The sequence below is a fragment of the Sphaerodactylus townsendi genome, linkage group LG07 (assembly GCF_021028975.2).
Source record: "Sphaerodactylus townsendi isolate TG3544 linkage group LG07, MPM_Stown_v2.3, whole genome shotgun sequence".
Taxonomy (NCBI): domain Eukaryota; kingdom Metazoa; phylum Chordata; class Lepidosauria; order Squamata; family Sphaerodactylidae; genus Sphaerodactylus; species Sphaerodactylus townsendi.
Genome location: NC_059431.1, coordinates 111,480,904 through 111,494,291, shown reverse-complemented (window position 1 = coordinate 111,494,291; position 13,388 = coordinate 111,480,904). Strand labels below are relative to the sequence as shown.

General features: G+C 43.5%; 1 protein-coding gene across 3 annotated transcripts in view; it reads right to left on the bottom strand.

Moving 5' to 3' along the window:
- PTBP3 (polypyrimidine tract binding protein 3) overlaps window positions 1-13,388 on the bottom strand; it is a 59,934-nt gene that overhangs the window by 34,307 nt on the left and 12,239 nt on the right. The window contains exon 2 of one of the 3 annotated variants that reach the window (XM_048503176.1): window positions 13,114-13,147. The exons of the other annotated variants lie outside the window; for them this stretch is intronic. Coding sequence (XP_048359133.1) covers window positions 13,114-13,147 — 34 coding nt within the window. The remainder of the gene's footprint in view (window positions 1-13,113; window positions 13,148-13,388) is intronic. 3 annotated transcript variants of the gene reach the window in all.

The window sequence follows — 13,388 nt, the reverse complement described above, 5'->3', positions numbered from 1 at the left end:
ACTTCACGCTGCCGAATTACCTAAATATGATTGCAACTAGCTTCGCTAAAAAGAAAAAAAAAATCCAGACTGGTTCAACGAGTTGATCACCCATCTCCCTAGAAACAGGGCTGTTAGTTTAACAGAGAGTAGCTGTTTCAGTCTTGCTCGCTCACTGGCACACTTAGCATTCAGTTGGTTCCATTGTCTCATGTATCAATTATTGAAACTCCCTGCTAGATCAGTAACAAGATACTGTGGGCCTAACAAAAGGCACACTAGACGGTAATTAAAGAACCAGTGGAAAGAATGTTTATAATTGAAAGTCTTCAACATTTATGTAAAAACTACAGGAAATAATGCAATCAAGATAGTAACACACTCGGCACGAATGTCTTACTGGAATTTCTAACACCTTGCATTGTTATTTGCATTCTCTTTTGTTAAAAATCTACAGTTAGTAGTAGATTTAGTAGTTTTAACATTATGAAGCCTTGCAAATGCATTTTAGAGGCTGATCACATGGCTTCTGCTACATTTATCCAGTGCCTTCTCCCAGCTGGGAAAGTCCAGTACCATACTACAGCTCCACCTCTACCCCAACCCGCTTATGAGAAAGTTGGGAGGAGAGATGAAGTTTGCCAGCAACAGACACATCCAAGTCCCTATTTTTCGTAGACTTAGTATGCAAACACAAACCCGCGACAATGGGAGAAAGTAATGTTTCATCCGCAGAATTTCCCTGACAAGAAAGAAAAAAAGCTGAATGGGTGTGCGTGTGTGTTATGAATGTCATAAACCAAACTTCCGCACTTTAAATTATCTGATTCATAAGCAAAAATTTCAAAGCTTTTATACAAGAGTATTTGATTATATTTTGGCCTCTACTTAAAAACATACATAAAAAGTTCACCACCATCTTAGATAAAAAGTACTAAGAATCTGGTTTGCAGCCAAAAGGTTCTCTGGGGAGCTCAGAAGACTACAGTAAAGGGGAACTGGCAAATAGTACCCACTATTCTTATGTGACTTTGGACTCTGGGGGGGGGGGGTCCACACAATACAAGCTCATTTGCCTACAAGGAAATGCAAAACCTTGTAAAACTGTATTAGTGAAGGCAACAATGACCATATTGAACGTATTATTTTTCTTCAACTAAGAATTGTTCCATAGATTCAATGTTTTGTCCAAAATGATATATTATTACAAAACAGCAGAACCAACTGGCCTCAAACAGTGACTGCTGCAGCTCCATGTGGAAGTCCTATGCACATGTTTACTCACCACGCAGTGTGTGCTAGTGGTCTGCAGGGAGAAAACGCATGTAGGAAGTACCCACATGTATGATTAGCAACAATGCTTTCAGAAGGTTCAAAATGAAAAAAAAAAACACCCCTCAGATTTTCCCCCCTTCAGCACTTCTTTCCTACTTTGCTCACAGTTCAGTACATGATAATAACATTTTTGTGTTTTCACAAGGAACCGTGTGAACTCATGCTGCGGTATAATCTAAATAGCCAATTGTTGTTTCAGTACAGAATTGCAATTTCAGTGTCTGGGGATCCCAGTTGTTTTATAATAGGAATGATTTAACTGGGGAAAAGCCTTTCGGAGAAGAAACAGTTCTCAGTTCAGCCACATTCCTTAACTTCACCCCATATTATTATCAAAACTTGAATGAGTTCTAAGCAGTGTGTGTTCACATGCTTCAAATCCATTAGAGCCAGTAAAGCTGCTTATTTGGAAAAGAAGCATTTACCTTCCATAAGATTCTTTGTTAGGCAGAGCAAATTCTATTACGGAAATATTTCCCAAGGATTGGGTTCAAATGCTGCCTGCTCTGCTTTACCATTCTGTCACTTTGGTTCAGCATGATCAACTTTGGTTTTCGTTGATCACATGAACTAATGCCACAAGCCCCATGCTGACATTCTGCCTGTGCGTTCACTTATCACATGGAGGCAAATCATAAGAGAGAGAGTACATTGGCCCTGCCCCCATCATCTTGCAATTGCTATGCAACCTGCCCAGGTTGAAACTGCCTATATAGCACCTGCTCCCTATTTGTTTTTTTCATTTGAAGTAGCTTCCTTGAGAATAAAATGCTATATTAGACCTAAGCGTTTTATATAAGAAAAACCTTTAAAGTCTTTTCATTAGAATATTTAGTAAAGTTCTAGAACACACTGGACAGTATAAGTAAGGGTCCTGTGAACAAGACTGATGGAAAACGTATGGCCTAATTGCACGGGTCTGCAACTTGCGGCTCTCCAGATGTTCATGATCGGCCATCCTGGCAGGGGCTGATGGGAATTGTAGTTCATGAACATCTGGAGAGCCACAGGTTGCAGACCCGTGCGATTAGGCCATGTGTTTTCCATCAGTCTTGTTCACAGGACCCTTACTTATACTGTCCAGTGTATTCTAGAACGTCACTAAATATTCTAATGAAAACACTTTAAAGATTTTTCTTATATAAACGCTTAGGTCTAATATAGCAGACCCCTAATGCACAGGTGTCAAACCCTTGGCCCTCCAGATGTTATGGACTACAGTTCCCACCATCCCCTGCCAGCATTATGCCAAGATGATGGGAACCATTATTACCAAGATGATGGCAACCATTATTACCAAGATGATGGCAACCATTATTACCAAGATGATGGGAACTGTAGTCCATAACATCTGGAGGGCCAAGAGTTTGATACCTATGCCCTAATGTATGGAATAAAGATGCTTTAGTAACTGTGGTTCTAACCAAGTTGAAATGGCTAGATGTTCAAGACAGGCATAAGGATTCCACTGACAGAGAAACAATGACTTTAGCAAAGAGGTATGCCTGTTCTACATCTAGCAATTAACCGAAAGATACATGAAGTTCTGATTAACGTTAGTTGTTTCAGGTAAGCTCATGACTGGTAAAGATGCAACAAAAAATGACATATCGGAAGGACAAAGAAGTTTGGCACCCACCAGGAAAAAGTGCAAGTAGTTGTCAAGTTCATCTGTAAGGACCTGCTTAGTCGGACAGGGAAAGTAGAACAGGGTAGCAAACTATTTCTAGTGAGCAGAGGAGGAGGTGCTGCAGCGTATTGTGCTACATTTCAACATCCCCAGGAGTTAGAACTGCACAGGTTCAAAAATTTGGCTTGTTAACGGCATTCAGCCGCCAAACTGCCCCTTTGAAGTAGGGACTTCAGAGGAAGAAACGGAGGAATATCCACCCCTTGAATGCACTGCCAGGGTCCTCCCCCCAAAGAAAGTATCTTGAGCTGTGAGAGGGACTAAGCCTTTGCTACTTGAATGGCTGCTATCGTACTGGCCTCAAAACTTTGTGCCCCAACCGCTACCTTCTCCAAAGGAAACTCTAGCCTGCTTCTAAACGTTTGGGGAAGAGACTTTAAAAAAACATACTTCCTTTGAACCGAATATTATTATTATTATTATTATTATTATTTATTTAATTTGTATACCGCCCGATCCCCGAAGGGCTCCGGGCGGTGAACAACATTCACTACAACATCAACAGGAGCGGTCGTACAAATATAAAAAAACACATTATTGTGGCTCCATCCCCATAAAATAGCTTTGTAAACCTATAAAACAGCAAAACCATAATAAGCATAATACAAAAGGCCCGACCCCAATTTAAAACCTCTGAACCCCACATTCTCATGGGATGGCAGGACTCCCTGGCAATATGAGGGGACTCCTGATGTAACTGCCCTAGGGCAGGGCAGGCAGGTGGGCACCCATGTCAGCAGCTGGACACTCCAAAGGCTCTGGTGGAAGCAACTAACAGTCTTGCTACAGGTCCCATGCGGAACTCACTCTCCAGGTCCTGGGCAGGGCCCGGACAGCTGGGAGGAAGGGTGTTCCACCAGGCCGGGGCCAGTGCCGTAAAGGTCCCAGCCCATGCTGCGGGAGGCCAGCCGCATGATTGCTAGAGGCCTCGGGGCCACCAGGCTGGTGCCACTCCTCTGCAGAGTGCAGGAGGCCGAAGCTTGGGACATATGGGTGATGCTGTCCTCGGCAGGTACACGGTAGGGTCCCAGGCCGCACAAAGCCTTAAATATATCCCTTGGACCATGCTGTGTTCAGTCCATGACTGATAAGTCCCAACAATTTTATTCCCAAACCTCCGTGACTGCAAAAGTACTGTGCAGCAACTACACTAAGAACAAGCCAGCTGGACCAGACCAGAGTCCATCTAGTCCAGCTCTCTGCTACTCGCAGTGGCCCACCAGGCGCCTTTGGGAGCTCACGCGCAGGAGGTGAAAGCAATGGCCTGCTGCGGCTGTTGCTACCGATCACCTGGACTGTTAAGGCATTTGCAATCTCAGATCAAGGAGGATCGAGATTGGTAGCCATAAATTGACTTCTCCTCCATAAATCTGTCCAAGCCCCTTTTAAAGCTATCCAGGTGAGTGGCCATCACCACGTCCTGTGGCAGCATATTCCCTTAAACAATTCAATCACACGCTATGCGAAGAAGTGTTTCCTTTTATTAGTCCTAATTCTTCCCCCCAGCATTTTCAATGACTGCCCCCCCTGGTTCTAGTATTGTGAGAAAGAGAGAAAAATTTCTCTCTCTGTCGACATTTTCTACCCCATGCATACCTTTTATAGGACTTCCAATCATATCCCCCCCTCAGACGCCTCCAAGCTAAAGAGAGTCCCAAACGCTTGCAGCCTCTCCTCATAAGGAAGGTGCCTCCCAGTCCCTCAATCCATCCTCAAGCTTGCCCTTCTCTGCACCCTTCTTTCTTTCTATCTCTCTTCAATATCCTTTTTGAGATGTGGTGACCAGAACTGAACACAGTACTCCAAGTGCGGTCGCACCACGGCTTTATATAAGGGCATGACAATCTTTGCAGTTTTATTCTCAATTCCTTTCCTAATTATCCCCAACATAGAGTTTGCCTTTTTCACAGCTGCCATGCATTGAGTTGACATTCCCATGGAACTATCAACGAAGACGCCTAAATCCCTTTCCTGGTCTGTGACTGATAGCACTGACCAGGAAAGGGATTTAGGCATCTTCGTTAACACTGACCTAGTTAATTCATTAACACTGACCTAGGTAATGAATTACAGTCAAATGTCAGCTGTGTAATATGGTCCTCCAATGGTAAAGTCAAAGGAATTTCTTGGCGGAGATGCTCTGATGCCATGGCATTTTCCTAACCGGTCTGTGGCAAAACACAAAAGCTATCATTCCTCTTCTCCCACACATCTTGCAAAACACCGTGTGCGCTGCGCTGCATCGCAAGCACACACAAAACTAATACAACATTTTAGTAGGAAGACAAGTCCACCCACTTCTGAACTTACCAAGGGCCAGAAATTATTCAGAATGATCCAGGGCAGGATAGACAGCCACACCCCTAGCCCCAATCTGAACACTAATTGGTGCTACACTACAAGAGAACCAAGTGGCATTATTTCCCCACTTCAGACATCCTTTGGAATGCAGCCACTGCCGAAACAGAGAACTACATATACTTCTAGCCACTTGGAAAACTGTTTATGTGAAATGACTCCCTATGTGATTTGGATACTTTCGACCCATAAAGTATCTCTTCTCTTAGGGGTCTGGAACTTTTCAAACTGCATGAACAGCATTACAATTGCCGGTTCACACTTATGAGACTGTGTGGCCTATCTGCAACAATAGGTAAAGCAAACTCAAACTAGAGTATCCCTTTAAGTCTGATCAGATCTTATAAGGTTTCCAGCTTGTGTGCTCTTTAATACGCTCCACCGTCCTTCACTGTGCTATAACCCTCTTGCAAGAACTTGGGACTATTGACTGCAGCAGTTTGTTGGACATTGCACCTAAGTAACTAAGTTGATTAGATACAGGGTTGTTGTAATTATTCCAGGGCGTCATTGATTGTGGGATGTCAACAGTTCAGTTTAGTATAGAAGTCGCCATCTAAATTTGATGCTGTTATCAGGTTAGCTAGTCTATGAGGTTTGGCTTAGTTGTAAAAGTTTAGGATTTAGGTATTAGGGCTTAAAGTTGTAGGTGTCAGGATGTTGTGGCACCTGGTGTTATGCTATCATGTTATGCATTGTATTATGTGTTATGCGATCACAAAATGTTATGAAGTGTTATGATGGTTATGTTATGAATTGTTGACCTGTGATAGGAATATTTAGTATTACTGTGTATTAAGTATTATTGAATTGCTGTTGGTCTATGTTAGGGTTTATTGTAAATGATGTTGTTATTATGCTCATTATACTGGCTTATTATTGTTTATCCATGGTTCATGCTAGTCCTACTGTATTAATGTATTGCTGTTTATTATTGTGTTGTACAATGACCTGAGCCCTCTGGGGGAGGGCGGTATATAAATTAAATTTCAAATCAAATCGAAGATCAGTGTCTCTGTCTGTTCATGTGTTACTTTTGCCAAACCCTTCAGCAAGAAGCTAGTTTCCAGCCTCCATGGAACTGAACTTCTCCTAAGCGTCAACAATCAATGTTCCTCCATGGCGAAGGAACCTAGACAAGATCGAGAGAACACTGGTTGGTAAAGCAGAGGTTCCAAGGGAACAGCTCTTCCATCCTTAATATTCCCTGGACAAAGTGATTAAGAGTCTGGGCGTGTTACTCGACCCAGATCTCCTACTGGAGAAACAAGTTGCTTCAGTGACTATAATGTGTTTTCCCAGCTGCCTGGACCATCAATTATCATCTTGAACTCGACAACCTGGCCACCCTGATTCATATTATAGTAGCCTTGAGGCTTCACTACGGGAACAGGGAGCTGCACTTAAAGGCCAAACAAAAACTACAATTACTTTGAAATGCAACACTGGTTTATAGCTGGAAGAATCTACAGGGCTCACGTTGCCTAAATCTTGTAACCTTTCCTCCGGCTACCAGTGTTTCAGCTTCGGTTCAGGTGAAGGTGATCATCTTCAGAGCCCTTCATAATGAAGGTCTCAACATAATTGAAGAACACTTGCCCAAGTGCCCACTTCAGTCATTACCACAGGGTGCCTTACAGTTTTCCCCCTGCAGTAAAGCGAGGACAGCTATAGTCTGCTCACTGTTTTTTCTCATACCGACCCCAGACTCCATTTTATGTTACAGCCTCAGAACATACAAAATGAACCTTGATTACTTACCATGAAGATTCCTTCAGATCTGAAGAAGGGAGGCATTTTCAAATGTGGATTATTCCCATTGGCCACTCAAGAAGTCAGAACTAAGCTTCTGCTTTTTTCCCCCCTGCTGGGCTGCTGCTAGCCAGTTAAAAACGTTTCAAGTTATAGAAGTTAACTAGGGAGCTGATGGTCTGAAACCAGAGGCATATCAGGGAGAAATGGTAGCCAAGGAAAACACACTCCAGGCACGCCCCAGCCCTGCACCCTCCTGCCCTGCCCCACGCTGCGGGGGCGGCTTGGACAGGAACTGCAGCAGCAGGCTGACCAGCCAAGCTGCTGCCTCCCCGAGCCCCACTCCACCTACCTGCCTCCTGCCCACCCCAGGCCCTGCAGGGAGGCGGGGGAAAGGCAGCACAGTGGGTGACCCAGGAGGCAGCTTGTCGCCACAGTGCCCATCTGAGCTGCCCCCGAGCCCTGGACTTGAGGGCCTGGGGATAGAAGGAGGCAGCTCTGAAAGGTGCCGCAGTGGGGGAGAGCCCTCCCGGCCATGGAGCTGGGACCGGCATTGGGCGCGGGTGAGCAGTGCCCCGGCATGGGGGGAGATGCCAGGTGCCGGCTGGGTTGCCGCGCTGCAGGAGAGGCCGGGTGTGGGGATGACACCCTGTGCCCCCCCCCTCCGTAACCAAAAGGCATGCACCCAGGGACATGGGTTACCCGATGTCCCTATAGGCATTACACCTCTGTTTGAAACACTTTTTCAAACCCCCAGTACTGGTGGATAGAAATTGGATTCTTTGCTCCAAACTAGGAGAGGAGATGTCGCATGTCTTTGCCTCTGAAAGTCCCCTTCTCATTTCCCCGATATAGATATATCTTTATAGATAGATAGATATATATATCAGATCATAGAAGAAACGGCCAGATGTGGATAGTATAGCAAGGGAGAAACTGTCTGTGATTTTGTCCAGCGTTCATTTAACTTGTCTTCTGCTGTTTTCTCTGGTGTGGCGTTTGTCCTTTGGAACTGGTTGCTGTTTATTTGTTGGTCTTTCTACTATATGCATAAATGCCTGTGTGGGCATACAGGCAATTCCCTGAAGGCATGTGTGCATCATTAGACTTTCTGCTCTGGTTTTTTGCATTTTTCTGGTCATCTCTGCTATTGTGGTCGCTTTTTCCTGTGGCAGAAAAATGCAGGTTGTCTGAGAATCTATGGCTGCTCCTAGGTGCTTTATTTTTTGTGCCAGGGTGAGATTGCTCTTGGCCCAGTTGACCATGAATCCATGGTCCTTTAGTAACTGAGTGAATATCTGTGTCTTTTTGCTGTCTCCTTGGAAGGAGTGCAAATGAGAATGTCATCAAGGTACAGGTGTACCTGAATACCTCTCTAACATGCTACGGCTATGAATGTGACTAGAACTTTGGTGAAGATTCTGGGTGTGGACCCCAGCCAGAAGGGCAGGGTCTTGAAGTGGTAGTGTGACCCACGAAGGCAAAACAGAGATACCATACGTATCCCAAGAGGATGGGGCTGTGTAGGTATGCTTCTTGAAGATCTATTAATGTCATGAAGGCACTAGGGGCAGGGCTTCTTTTATGGATCTAAGTGTTTCCATTAGGAACTTTTCTGGATGATGAATTTGTTTGCATGTCTCAGATCCAGAATGGCCCACCCATCCCCCATCCTGTTTTGGGCACTGTAAAAAATATGCAGTATATTCCTTTGCCTCTTTATTTGTGTGGAACAGCTTCTATGGCCTGTATATGTAGGAAGTGGCTTGCAGCCAATAAGGTTCTCAGGTGCTTTCCTCTTTTTACTGATCTTGGAGATATGCAAAAGTTGTCTGGGGGTAGGCTGGAAAATTCTATGGTGCACTCTCTGGTAATTATTTCTTGGACCCAGGTGTCTGGTTTCGAGCTTAGCCAAGCATCTCGGAACCGGCTCAGTCTTCTCCCCACCAGTTTGGTTGCTGGCATCGTTGTTTGGACTCTTCAGGTCTGACCTGTTTGCCTGCTTGGTACAGCTGGTAATGAGAGGGTCTATGGAACCTGCTACCTCTGCATGAAGCCGCTTGAGAGGTTTGCTGGTGTCTGCTCTGGTCGTTACCTTCAAAGGTTGCGAAATGGTTGAAGGGAGGGCTGGAAAGAGACTATTCTGTCTTCCCTGCAAAGGCTTTTGGGTATAACCTTTTCCTCATCCCTGGTTTCAATTAGGATTCTGTCTAATTCCTATCTGAATATCTTTCCTCCTTCAAATTGATAAGCCATGAATACAGCTTTGGAGTGGCAGTCTGCCGGCCAGACTATGAGCCACGCTGCCCTTCTTAATGCTGTAGTGGCGCCCATACCGCGAGCCATATGATGTCTATGGAAAGAGACTGCCCTTTCCACTCTCCTCATGCCCTCTAAAATCCTGCAACTCACTGGTGGAGTGACCTGAATAAGTTTAAGACCAGACAATAGACGCTCTTCCTATTAGAGCTACAACAGCGGAGGCTCTAATGAACAGGGTCAATGTTTCGTGGGCTTTTTTGGCAGTGAAGTCTGCCTTCCAGTCCATGGTATTCTTCATAGTGCCCATGCCATCTACAGATGTAAGTAAGAGGACTAAGGCTGCTATGGGGGCATCTGCTAAGGGTAGCTGCAGAAATTCCATAGTCTGGCTTTATATAACTGCTTGGCAGAATTGTGAATTGCCTATTGGACATGTTTCTGCCACTTGGCTTTAATAAGCCTCCCAAAGTATTCTGGAAAGGGGGGGGGGGGGGCGACTTCTCTGCTGAAGTTGTTTTAGGGAAAAATTCCTTCTTCCCCTTAGATTCAGTCCCTTCACCTCTGTTCTCCTCTGAGCTGCCTGGCTCCCCTGATAGGTCAAGGGTAGCTACAGCTTTTGCTAAAAGGGACTGGGAAATCCTCCTCATGGAAAAGTCTGGTGGGTTATTCTGCTCATAGTTCCTCCTCCCCTAAAGAAAATTCTTTCCTTTTCTTCCCCTCTGGAAGGGAAGAGACAAAGTTATCTTTGAGTTATCTTTGTTAGACCTTGGTAGGCTCCTGATAGGAAGGCCTACCATGGATGGCAAAATCCTCTTCTGAGCTCGATATTCCTGATGTAATAGGTGAGGGAGATCAGCCTAGGATGGGGCTGGGTGGTGAATGCCTGGCTTGGAGGTGAAACATTTCCTCCTTCACGGTCCTCTGTATTAGAAGGGAGAGATCCCAGGGATATGATGGCTCCTGACCTCTAATCTGGTGCTCTGGCGCTCCCTGTCAAGGATGAGGCTTTCTGGGGGTCTGGCAGACTATTGTTGCCCCTCAGGGATGAACTGCCTGCTTTGGAAGGGACTTTTGCCATGGTGGCTTTTGCCACACATTTTTAGCCTGCACTCCTTCCTGCTTTGGTTTTTAGGGTTCGTCTTGCCACATTTCCTCAAGCTGCTCATGGCCCCCTTCTGGCTTGCAAGCTTCACTCCACCGGCTGCACCTGCAACAGACTCAAGTCTGCATCCTGAGAGGACTCCCTCTTCAGGACTTTCAGCCCTCTTGTACTCCTGTTCCATGTTGCCCGGTTCCTTGGGAGAGACGGTGGAGGAAAGCGAGAGATTTAAGGAATGAAAAAGTAATAACAGCAGGATAGGTCTTTTCTTTGTTTTTGATATGTTAAGAAATAAGTTGGGGGGGGGGGAGAAAACAGAAAGGAAAGTGAAAGAGAAGTATTAGCTGGAGGCTGCAAAGTCTCTTCACTAAGCTGCTCTGCCTAAGCGAGGCAGGAAACTAAACTGGCTAACAACAGTCCAGCAGGGGGATAAATGGCAGAAGCTTAGTCCTGTCTGCCTGAGCAACCAATGAGACTAGCTCACATTTGAAGATGCCTTAGAGCAAGAATAGGCCTTTTCATTTATGACTCTTTCAGGTGAGGCTACTCAGCCAAACATTTTAGAAGGGCAGCTGGAGTTCAAGTAGTATACCAATGTGAAACCTGCATTCTCCTTGTGAGCTTTATTTATGGGTTTTGGTGTAAGTTTTAGTTGTAGCTTGATCCTATGCCATTAAACACCTTAGATCCCAAACTACTGGGAAAAGGGCAAGTTATAAAGATGAAACCATCTCACCAGAAGTAAAGCACTATGACATGGAAATAATTTCTAAATAATTTCTTGACTCAGAAGACAAAAAAACCCATCCATGCCCTTGATAAACACTGAGAGAAACTGAGAGCCTTACAATTTCTGGTTGTTTCTCATCACAAATAGTTTGTGACATGAATGCCAACTATGAATTGCCACACTCATTTCATTTCTGTCGTATGTTTTTTTAAATAAATACCACCAATTAACATGTTCAGGTAAGTTTTACACCCATGCGCTGAGTTGGAAAATTCCTGGAGATTTGAGGATGGTGTCTCAGGAAGGATGAGGTATGGGGAGAAACCCCAATGGAGCATAATACCATAGAGTTTAACATTCAAAGTTGCCATTTTCTCCATGGTAACAAATCTCCATGGTCTGGAGATCAGCCGTAATTTCAAGAGTTCTCCAGGCCCCACCTAGAGGTTGGCAACTATATCTAATTATCAGTTCTGTCTAGGGTCTTTTTGGTCATTAGCCTTATTTTATGGAATGACAAACCAGAGGAGAGCCAGAAGGCACCACTACTGTCTCCTAAGTCAGTTTGCACTGCCACCTTTATTCAGAGGGCTTTCATTTGAAACTGACTTTATGAGAATTGCCCTGAGGACATTATTTGGATTGCAAAAGAGTTTAAAGGAAGGCAGGTTAGAAATATTTTATGTAGGTAGAACCAGTGTCCTAAGATTCTGAAACTATTCAAATTATGCCCTTTACAGTTTATTTCTGAAACACAAATTATTTAAAATCCCAATAAAATACTTTTTTCAGACAGTTAACACAATAGAACTGTCCTTCAAGAATTTAATGTTAATGGTGCTGTTTGCCAGATTTTAAACTCCTATTGTCTCATTCTCTGTATGCTCAGTCAACATAAATTACTTACATCAAAAGTTCAGATAGTTTCTTTCGTGTATTAACAATAACTACTTAATTTTCTAACAATGAAATTCTAAGCAGAGTTATACCTTCTAAGTCCACAAGTCAGTGGGGCTTAAGGGTATAACTTTAATTAGGACTGAACTCTAAGTGACATAACCAAGATGCTTTGATCTTTCACCCAACTACAAATTTCAGTCAGCTGTACTGAATTCAGAAACTCTCATACACTCAACAGCAACTACATGAGTTTTTTCACTATAGTTGTCCAACACAGCGACATCTATCAGACCGCAGCTTAAATAACTCTTGGCATTTTTGCAGATACATTGATAGAGAAATGCTAGTAAAAGTCAAGAGCAGAGAAGAGGTAGGTCTTCAGCAGAACTGAAGTTCAAAGACTACTAGAAATTGTCACTTGACCTGTAAAGTCTTCATAACAATAGAATGCAACATGTCAGATGATCATTACTTTTAAGAATAGGATTCTCAGAAACCACATACAAATCTCATAAAGACCTAAGAGGAAAAGGTATTCAAACCTATTAGTATTTTAGAAGGTTTTAGAAGTTTATTTGGACACAAAATCTAGATCTTTCCTGGCTCCCCAGCCCATCATTCACAGACCATGTAAAAAGCTTTTCAAGGATCAGGTAACTCCTGGGAACAGAACAGGATGTAGAAGCTAGCAGTTCAAACATGAAATTCACAGAACTCACAGGCTATCCCTTGCACAAATGAAAATTACTTCACTTCACACAAAAGATATCTTTGAATTCATATACGAGTATAAATTTCTCCTAATAACTTCTAGAGTGCGAATTATATCTGAAGGAACTGTAAGAATAGTTACAATTCACTTCATGAAGAAAAGAGTGAGTGAAACAAAGCAAGGTCACAAGGAAAAAAAAGAAGATGTGTATGAACATCAATGTGTTATCCAGAAACTGGAAAAACAAGGGGAAAGGATTAACATGTGCATATGAAAGGACAGAAAAAGATTCCTACCTTTAAACCGACTGCTATAAGATCTGTAACAACACTGTGTGAAAAAAATGGAGAAAATGGAAACGTTAGAAAAGTAGTTATTGCACAGGCAGTGGTAAATAAAGCTAAAAGGAGGAAAAAGTCCAAAAAATGTAATGAGTTATGGAAATGTTTCAAAATAAAAGGGACAGTTTAGTAACACATAGTAAGAGAAAGGAGAAGTTTAGTTTGAGCAGGTAGTATAGAACTTATTCTTTAGATGTCCTCATCATAAAACATGAACAAAACAGCCTTCT